The sequence below is a fragment of the Palaemon carinicauda genome, chromosome 20, assembly GCF_036898095.1.
Source record: "Palaemon carinicauda isolate YSFRI2023 chromosome 20, ASM3689809v2, whole genome shotgun sequence".
Classification (NCBI taxonomy): Eukaryota; Metazoa; Arthropoda; class Malacostraca; order Decapoda; family Palaemonidae; genus Palaemon; species Palaemon carinicauda.
This window is the reverse complement of record NC_090744.1, coordinates 94,811,325-94,821,573: the sequence shown is the minus strand read 5'-3', so window position 1 is coordinate 94,821,573 and position 10,249 is coordinate 94,811,325. Positions and strand designations below refer to the sequence as shown.

The 10,249-nt window shown below is 45.9% G+C and overlaps 1 protein-coding gene across 1 annotated transcript; it reads left to right on the top strand.

Annotated features, from left to right (window-relative positions):
• The first annotated feature begins 5,525 nt into the window (after positions 1 to 5,525).
• On the top strand, positions 5,526 to 5,855 carry LOC137659994 (putative CENPB DNA-binding domain-containing protein 1). The gene has a single exon (XM_068394730.1). It carries the CDS (start codon positions 5,526 to 5,528, stop codon positions 5,853 to 5,855), a length of 330 nt encoding a protein of 109 aa, XP_068250831.1.
• The last annotated feature ends 4,394 nt before the right edge of the window (positions 5,856 to 10,249 follow it).

Genomic DNA, 10,249 nt, shown 5'->3' with positions numbered 1-10,249 from the left:
AGGTTTGCAAGATTGAGTGTACTCACTGTTGTCCACTTGTCCTCACCAAGCTGAATTATTTTGACCCAAGATATTGACATACCTATCACCTAACTCTTTCCTACTCCCTCTAGCTATTACATTAACAAGTTTTCCTCACAACAATCCACTCCCATTAGCGATTACAGTAACAAGCTTGCTTTAAGATGATCCAGAACATCCACCTCTGCCACCTGCTATGTAGGTATCCTGCCACTGGTGGAGTGGTAGGAGTTATGTCCCCCTAGCAGGATTGATTGATTGATTAAGAGTTATCTGGCATCCTGACATCTAAGGTCATTGATGCCAAACCTCCTAGCAGGAATGGCCACGCTTTCCTGCCTTCGCTCTTCTACCCTTGGAGCCTCATGTTCGAGAGGGTTGCTTAGATTCCTGCTTATTCTAAGCTGCCTGCTTAGGTGGTTGTAACCCTTTTTTATGTCCCTGGTGATTGAACGGGAACAATCGCTGTGGCAGCGGTGCCGAGTTGTAAGGGTAAGAAGTCATTGCCCAATGGAGGAGGGAGTTCTGGCTCACCTTCCTTCCTCTCTGCAACTGGCTCCATGCCCTCCATGTTGAAGAGGGAGGGGCCATCCAGTGAGGAGTTGCGAAGCTTCATAACTTCTCTAATAGGCACCTGCCTCTGGAATTTTTAGACTACACCATCCCGTCATCTCAAAATCCACTTGATTCACTGGTTGAGGATATTGAGTAAAAACTTCACTGTCCTGGTACCTGAAAGAATTAAAGCAGACATTGCCTCCTTCTTCTGGTCAATGGAATAGTCCTCGTTTTTAAACAGGTACCCCACCGACCCTAACCCTAACCCTGAAGCGGTCTACAAAGAACCCTTTTCAACCCGCTCCATGTTCCATGTTTATGGCATCCGCTGCAAAAAGGCTACCGGCAAGGATGCAAACTTATCCAGAGACATATTTTGGGTTAAGGCCACAATAGCTGGATCTAGAGTATGAGGCGACGGATCGTCATCAACAATCTCGTAGTACTTCCTCTGTCGTATGTATGGCGGAGGAAGCAAATGAGACGAGTTCACAGACCTGAGGGACTGCAAGACTCCTGGCACTTGGGCATAAGCCCTCTTCTTGCCACCCTTGACCCCACCTAGACTAAGGCAAGGCTACCTTAGTCTCGGTGGGCTTGGGAGTGTCTTAGAAAAAGTCCAGGACAGTCTCCTTTCCCTCAGCTGGAACTTGATCTGGTTCCCCCCAAGGAGTTGATCATCTGGATGTAGAAAGACGTAATTGGAGTCCTGCTCCAGGGGGGGGAGAAATCTTCGGGCTGGCAGATGCAGGCAGGATTCCATCAAAGTATTCTGAGTTGTCATCAGATGGATCTTCCTTCACAGAGCTCACATCCATAGGAACATGGGGTGAATCAAGGTCGTCAACTGTTCTCCGAAGAGGTTCCTGAGATTTCTCGGAGGGAGGCTACTGTGCTCTGATCTTATGTAAGCAGACCTGGAATCAGGAAAACCTTTCCTCAGATCTGTTTGCTCAGATCTCAAGTACCAGTTCTTTGAAACTGTCTTAGCATCCTTCCTCTCATGTAGGTGGGATTTAAAGTCTGCAAGGAGAGGATTCTCCTTCCTTGCCGGTTCCTTGAACCTTACGTCCTCAGAGGGCACGGGAGGAGGGGCTGGAACCTAAGCCGCTGGGCGAATGATTCCTGTTGACCCCAGTCTATTGGTGAGAGCGGATAGGTGTCCTTGAATAAGACATCTTTAGGAGATCTCGAGCCTCTGCTGGTCCTACGATGGATGGAGTCCGCTGGGGGACTGAGTAGCCGCCTAGTGACCTCGTTTCTTCTTCTGTGGTATGATGGGTATGATACCCTTTTCCCACTCAGGGTCGTAGTCGGTGTTAGAGGAGGCCTTGGTACTAAGGTACTACTGGTACCTGGAAGACCTCTTACAGGAAGGAAGGCAAAACACCTCTGGAGGAGAAATCTGTTTAGCAGCAGGGCTACTGCACCTTGGGTCAACTGGAGAACTACTCCTCCCCGAGGAGTTCAAAACCTCCAACGGTATGATTGGAGTACTGCAGGAGGATCATGGGTCAGGCCTGAGACTGCCTGCACCAGATCAGCAAACCATAGTGCGTTCTTCAAAAAGGGCATGGCATTTGAAGGGGCGCCACGAGTGTTTCTTAGGCTTAAATGGAGTACCTAAGAAAGGAAGAGCACTACCGGATAGACCATTGTGCCTTTTTGCATGCTCCGTTCCCCTGAAAAAGCGAGAGCGTTCAGCCTGTCATTCATGAGGGATTGCATCCTTACCTACCTACAGTAGTAGAGTCGAAATATGTAGTGGTCAATGCTACCAAAGCAGTATTGCCTTAAGAACGTGATCACGGTACCACTTGATGGCAAGGCGAGAGTGCTTCAACAAACACCTGTGTCAGAGCAAGCAGATAAGGTGTAACTCACCTTTACTTGTTGTCTCGTCACCTGCTCGTAGTGCGCTGGCGAGTGAGCTACCAAGGTATTGCTCAACTGTGGTCAAAGCATGATGGGCTAGTGAGTAGGGTTTAGCGAACTTTGTGGTGAGCATGGCACTTAGTTGGGAAAGCGCAGACCCTTATCAGCAGAGCTCGCCTGCCCACCTCACTAGTTGATTAGGTGTGCGACACCACGCAAAACTAGGATCTGTGTCTCTCCGAACTAATGCGCTCTGTAGAAAAAGACACGCTTGCTCATCCTTCCTCTTAAAGGAGATCGGCAAGCAGCCTTCCCCTTCTCCTACGAGAGGAGATATTCGCTCACAATGAGACGAAGAAGGTCGGGCTGTAGCTGTGCAGTGGTGCACAGGGAAAACAGCAGGTTCTCTCTTGTGAGAGGTCGAAACCCTAGAAGAACTTGGTCTTACAAAACACTGCTTCTAGACAATTTGCTGACAACAGTGAGGGGTGGGAGATGCGGGCAGCTGCCTAACCCTATCATCGTTAAGCTCTGAGAAGCTACACTTTGAAGAGCTAGAGCAGGGTATCGATGAATCAACCACATGCTTGCGTTAGTATCAGGGTGGGAGACCACTCTGGCGAACAGTGCCTTTCCCGTGAAGGTGATGCCTGCCTGACACCTGGAGCTGAAAAAGCTGCCTTTCCCTTGAACAGGATGGCTGCCCGATACCTATAGCTGGCGAAGGGTGCCTTTCCCACAAACAGGATGGCCGCCCTACACCTGGAGGTGGATCTCCAAGCAGTGCACTCTGCTTCCTGGCAACGCACTTAGCAAGCCCAGGATGAAGATTGGCATCATGTGGTGCCAGCGAAACAGCGGAAGCTAGTTACTGGGTTGACAGTGCAGGCATCCCCGACGAGTAACTCCCTACGGGCACTCGTCTGTATCTGCACACGTTTGTCCGCCGAAGCAGGGTGAACATAGAGTGGTTGAGCAGACAAAAAGGTTAGTAAGGCCAGAGACACAAGAGGCTCTTTTAGGTACGTGACCTCCACAGCCTCCGGGTAGGAGGATCAAAATCAACCTCTAGGGAGACGGCTGTTCCTTGCACGGGCGGCCTTGCAGCAGAGAGACTCACCTATGGCCTAAGTTGATGCTGCTTTTCTAGGGGGATAGTAATTAATGGGAGACTTCAGAACTGTAAGATTGTCCTGGGGGTCAAAGGGCCACCACTCATACTTGACCGATCACCAGAGAAGACCGACTGAGCATAGTCGGAATGACAGGAACGAGCCGACTGAGTCACCAGGTTTCTTTGCCTTCGAGGATGAACTCGAAGGGGAAGAATCCCTCTTTGCCTTCTTTTTCCGCCCCCTACCGTATCGCTGCCGCTGGGAGAGAGGCCACTCCCCACACTCATTACATGGAGATGCCTGCGAACAGGTGTAACCCCTACACCCAGGACAAAGGCCATTTGGATCTGCTTCCACAAACTGACATAAAGATGTCGCAACGGCGCCTTCTATGCAGGACTATCCCGCGTGCTAGATCCTCACGTACTCACACTGAAAGACAAAGTGAAAGTCTTTAAGTTTAAGGCCAGTTGAATTCAATTGTAACAGAGTACAGTAAATCAGTTTGCAGGGAGAGAAAGACAGCAAGTCTGTTCTCTACTGAACCGAAATGAAAAGTGATGTTATGTTACCTGTGAGGGGTGGCCAGTCTACCCGCCATTAACTAGTGGTGGGTAGTTACACCTTGCTAAAAGTCTCATGGCTGGTTTCAGCTGTTGCCTAAATATGTCTCCAATGTAAAGAGCAAAATGGCTTGTATAGTGCTGGAGCAAATGCAAAGTTGTAACTACTGTATTCCTAATCATAAGTGTGGGAAAGCCATTAGGACTTTTTCCCATCGTTTATCATAAGGACAACAGGAGTATTAGTGATGACCCCTCAACATGACATGATTGGTCTACTTTTATATAATGTATAGTTATTGAATTTCCTTCCAATACATGACATCATAGATAAAAAAACATGAGAGCTACAAGGCCACTTACAGTGCTCTGAAAAATCTGGTATTTCAAGCTCATACATAACTTATGTTGCTTATACAGTACAGTACTGTATTTGGACATGGAATATTGGGACTTCAGCATAACTCAGTTAAATGGGATGAGAATGAAATGTTTCCCGTTATTCAAAAGTCCTATTTTTATGTCAAAACATGAGTTAACTAATGTCTACAAAAAATTTTAGCAGTTTGTACACAGGTTCATCTTTGGGGGTGGGAGTTCACATTAATGTGGAAAAAGAATGGTGCAATAAATTAAAATAAGTCTTGATATATACAATAACTTGAGACAAAACACTTTACTTTACAAATAATTATTTTGTCTCAAGTAAACTAAGGCTAACACAAATAGTAATAAAATGGAGTTATCTACCTTACATGAATGACAGAAATTATCAGCCTATTGCATGCAATTACATTTGACTTTTTTCCTTTCCATTACCTGACATTTCAATATGAAATACAGTATACCTAAACTTACAATCCAAAGTAGAAATAGAAAATTAAAAAAAGATGGTAAACACTAGTCTACAAGTGTACCAAGTCTCTTTTGATGATGACATTACAGAGTGAGTACTGTATGTATAAAATGTTTTGGAATGACAAGAAATTAACTTATGAGAAAGAGCCAGCAAACTCATGACTTCATCAATGGATTTCTAAACATAAGATGCTGTCTTCACTAAATCTTTTTACAAATTAATTCACACAATATCATATACAGTAATACCTTGAGATACGAGCGACCAAGCATACGAGAAAATTGAGATACGAGGAGAGTTCCGAGCAAATTTTTATTCTGAGATACGAGGAAAAACTTGAGATACGGGGTACAGTAGTTCCTTATGCGGCCGCAGGGTGGCCGTGTGTGCGAGAGGCTGCGCACAAGGACAGCATCACTCGGACTTTCCCGTTGGATCTCCGTAGCGTAAAGTTATCTCCGAGCATCGGCCATATTGTTTACTTTTTTTTATGTGATTTTTGCATGAATCGGTACATAATTCATTAAATAAACAATGGGTCCAAAGCAAGCGAGTGCTAATAAGGGTATTGAGAAGAAAAAGCGTATGATGACAATGGAGATGAAGCATGAAATAATCGCAAAACATGAGAGTGGCGTAAGAGTGACTGAGCCGGCGCGCCATTACAAGAGCAGTACATCGACTATATGTACCATCCTCAAGCAGAAGGATGCTATAAAGAGCACCAAGCCTTCCAAAGGAGTAACCATCCTTTCCAAGCTGCGCAGTGATATCCATGACGAGATGGAGAGACTTTTTTTAATATGGATAAAGGAGAAACACTTGGCAGGAGATAGTGTGACCGAGACTATCATATGTGAATAAGCCAGCAGATTCTACGATGACTTGAAAGGGAAGCAAGCAGCCGAAAGAGGGGAGACTTCACCACCAGCAGAAGCCTTCAAAGCCAGTTGTGGCTGGTTAAATAACTTTAAAAAACGGACTGGGATACACTCGGTTGTGAGGCATGGGGAGGCAGCAACTTCCTACTCGAAAGCCGCGGTGGACTTCGTCACAACCTTTGCCTCGGTTATCGCCCAACATGGCTTCATCCCCCAACAAGTCTTCAACTGTGATGAAACTGGCCTTTTCTGGAAGAAGATGCCCAGGAGGACTTTCATCACGGCAGAAGAGACGAGACTACAGGGCCATAAACCCATGAAGGACCGGTTAACTCTAGCCTTGTGCCAATGTCAGCGGTGACTGTAAGGTCAAGCCACTGCTAGTACCACTCTGAAAACCCACGTGCTTTCAAGAGCCAAAGGATCTTGAAAGAAAAACTGCAAGTGACGTGGCACGCTAATGCTAAGGCTTGGGTTACCCGGCATTTCTTCACAGAATGGGTTAATCTGTGCTTTGGTCCGGTAGTCAAAAAATATTTGGCTGAGAAAAACCTGCCAATGAAATGTCTCTTGGTCCTCGACAATGGCCCTGGTCATCCTCCTGGCCTCAAAGAGGACATTCTTGATGAATTCAGGTTCATCAAGGTCCTTTATCTCCCACCCAACACCACGCCACTCCTCCAGCCCATGGACCAACAAGTTATTTCCAACTTTAAAAAACTGTACACGAAGCATTTGTTCAAGAAATGCTTCGATATCACAGACAACACCAGTCTCACTCTTTGGGAATTTTGGAGGGAACATTTCAACATCATGCATTGTTTGAAAATTATTGACGATGCATGGCAGGGTGTCAAAAGACGAACTCTTAATGCAGCGTGGAAGAAATTGTGGCCAGCTTCCATCACTGAGAAGGACTTTGAAGGATTCGATACGTCAGACCCTGATGACCCCGAACCTGTTGTGATAGATGAAATCGTCTCTTGGAAAGTCCATAGGGCTGGAGGTAGACGAGGAAGACGTGAACGACCTCGTCGAGGAGCATCAGAAAGAGCTCACGACTCAGGAATTGATCGAGCTCCAGGAGATGCAACATTCGGAGGTATTGCAGGAGCTCAGTAGCGAGGAGGAGGTGGAAGACGAGGGCCGCCTTTCTACGGCAGAAATCAAAGACATGTTAGTGAAGTGGCAGGAGTTTTCTAATTTTATGGAAAAGAGGAGCCCGGACAAGTTGGCGAGTGGTCGTGCGTTAGCCTTGTGTGACGACACTTGCGTGCATCATCATCGCAACATTTTGAAGGTGAGATAAAAGCAAACATCCCTAGATAGGTTCCTTTTAAAAAGGCTGTCAAAAACTGCAGGTGCAAGCGAGGCAAAAAGAGCCAAGCCAGAAGAAGAAAAGTAAAAAGATCAAAATGAAAACAAAATATAGAATTAAGTTTAGTGTACCGTAAGAATAACATTTTATTTTTAAGTGTGTGTACCGTAAGCTAATTTCATTTAAGTTAAAAAGTTGAATTTCATTTAAGTTGAATTTAAAGTTAAGGTTATGTTACGTAGTGTTACAAAAGTGTTGCGTACCGAACTTGTTTCCGTCAAGTCTCTCTCCTTCTCCTCTTCCTCCGCACACACCGCCGGCTACCGTCTGTCTCGAAGGTAAGAACTTCATAATAATGATACATTTCATAACCAGTTCATAGCTACCGGTATTTGTTATTTTGTTTGCGTAAGGTGTTGATTACAACCAACCATTAAAATGTTATTTTCATTAGTAAAATAAATTTTTGAATATACTTACCCGATAATCATGTAGCTGTCAACTCCGTTGCCCGACAGAAATCTAAGGAGGGATACGCCAGCTATCACAATACTAGAAGGGGGTGTACTAACAGCGCCACCTGTGGCCAGGTACTCAAGTACTTCTTGTTGACACCTCCTCAATTATTCCTCGATCCCACTGGTTCTTTATGGGGAGGAAGGGAGGGTCAATTAAATCATGATTATCGGGTAAGTATATTCAAAAATTTATTTTACTAATGAAAATAACATTTTTCAATATTAAACTTACCCGATAATCATGTAGCTGATTCGCACCCAGGGGGGTGGGTGAAAACCAGTGAACAAGATTAAAGGATAGCCAAGTATCCCCAAATTTCATATAACAGTTATCTCTAATAACAAATGAAATAATAAGTACCTGGTAAGGAAGTCGAATTGAACCGTTACTCTGCCTCTTTTTTAAGTTCGTCTTCCTTACTGAGCGCAGCGTTCCTCTTGGAGGCTGAATCAACCCAAGGTGCTAAAGTATATAGGGTTGCAACCCCTACTAAAGGACCTCTACACAACCTTTAACCTAGGCGCTTCTCAAGAATGAATTGACCACCCGCCAAATCAAAAGGATGCGGAAGGCTTCTTAGCCTACCGTAACAACCATAAAAACAACAAAAAGAATTCAAGAGAAAAGTTAAAAAGGTTATGGGATTAAGGGAATGTAGTGGCTGAGCCCTCACCTACTACTGCACTCGCTGCTACGAATGGTCCCAGGGTGTAGCAGTTCTCGTAAAGAGACTGGACATCTTTCAGATAAAATGATGCAAACACTGACTTGCTCCTCCAATAGGTTGCATCCATTACACTCTGCAGAGAACGGTTTTTATTAAAGGCCATCGAAGTAGCTACGGCTCTTACTTCGTGGGTCCTTACCTTCAGCAATGCAAGGTCTTCCTCCTTTAAGTGAGAATGTGCTTCTCTGATCAGAAGCCTTATATAATACGAAAGCCCATTCTTGGACATGGGTCTCGAGGGTTTCCTGATGGCACACCATAAGGCTTCTGACTGTCCTCGGAGAGGTTTAGACCTCTTGAGATAATATTTGAGAGCTCTGACAGGGCAAAGAACTCTCTCAAGTTCGTTACCTACCATGTTGGCAAGGCTAGGTATCTCGAACGATCTAGGCCAAGGACGTGAAGGAAGTTCGTTCTTTGCTAGGAATCCAAGCTGGAAAGAACATGTAGCAGACTCGGTCGTGAAACCAATGTTCTTGCTGAAGGCATGAACCTCACTGACTCTCTTAGCTGTTGCCAGGCAAACGAGAAAAAGAGTCTTGAGGGTAAGGTCCTTGAATGAAGCTGACTGGAGAGGTTCGAACCTAGATGTCATAAGGAACCTTAAGACTACGTCTAAATTCCAGCCTGGGGTGGAAAGACGACGATCTTTAGACGTCTCAAAAGACTTAAGAATGTCTTGAAGGTCCTTGTTGGAAGAGAGGTCCAAACCTCTATGGCGGAGAACTGAGGCCAACATACTCCTATATCCCTTAATCGTAGGAGCTGAAAGGGATCTCTCATTCCTAAGATGAAGCAGGAAGTCAGCTATTTGGGTCACAGAGGTATTGGTAGAGGATATTGAATTGGCTCTACACCAGCTTCGGAAGACCTCCCACTTAGACTGGTAGACCCTACGAGTGGAAACCCTTCTTGCTCTGGCAATAGCCCTGGCTGCCTCCTTCGAAAAGCCTCGAGCTCTAGCGAATCTTTCGACAGTCTGAAGGCAGTCAGTTGAAGAGCGTGGAGGTTTGGATGTAACCTGTCTACGTGAGGTTGACGTAGAAGGTCCACTCTTAGAGGTAGAGTCCTGGGGAAGTCTACTAGCCATTGTAGTACCTCTGTGAACCATTCTCTTGCAGGCCAAAGGGGAGCAACCAGCGTCAGCCGTGTCCCTTCGTGCGAGACGAATTTTTGCAGAACCTTGTTGATTATCTTGAACGGAGGGAATGCGTACAGGTCGAGATGGGACCAGTTCAGTAGAAAGGCATCCACATGAACTGCTGCAGGGTCTGGAACAGGAGAACAAAACAGAGGAAGTCTCTTGGTCATGGAGGTGGCAAACAGATCTATGGTAGGTTGACCCCACAAGGTCCAAAGTCTGTTGCACACACTCTTGTGGAGGGTCCATTCCGTGGGAATGACCTGATTCCTTCTGCTCAGACGATCTGCTGACACGTTCATATTGCCCTGGATGAACCTCGTGACTAGAGAGAGGTTTAGACTTCTTGACCAAATGAGGAGGTCCCTTGCGATCTCGTAAAGGCTCCTCGAATGGGTCCCCCCTTGCTTGGAGATGTAAGCCAAGGCTGTGGTGTTGTCCGAGTTCACCTCCACCACTTTGCCTAGCAGGAGGGACTTGAAGTTCAACAGGGCTAGATGAACTGCCAGCAGTTCCTTGCAGTTGATGTGGAGAGATCGTTGTTCCTCGTTCCACATTCCGGAGCATTCCTTTCCGTCCAAGGTTGCACCCCAGCCCGAGTCCGATGCATCTGAGAAGAGATGAAGATTGGGGGTCTGAATGGCCAAGGATAGACCCTCTCTGAGAAGGAGG

Coding starts and splice junctions, on each gene's coding strand:
- LOC137659994 (XM_068394730.1), top strand. CDS start 5,526: ATGGGTCCAAAGCAAGCGAGTGCTAATAAGGGTATTGAGAAGAAAAAG.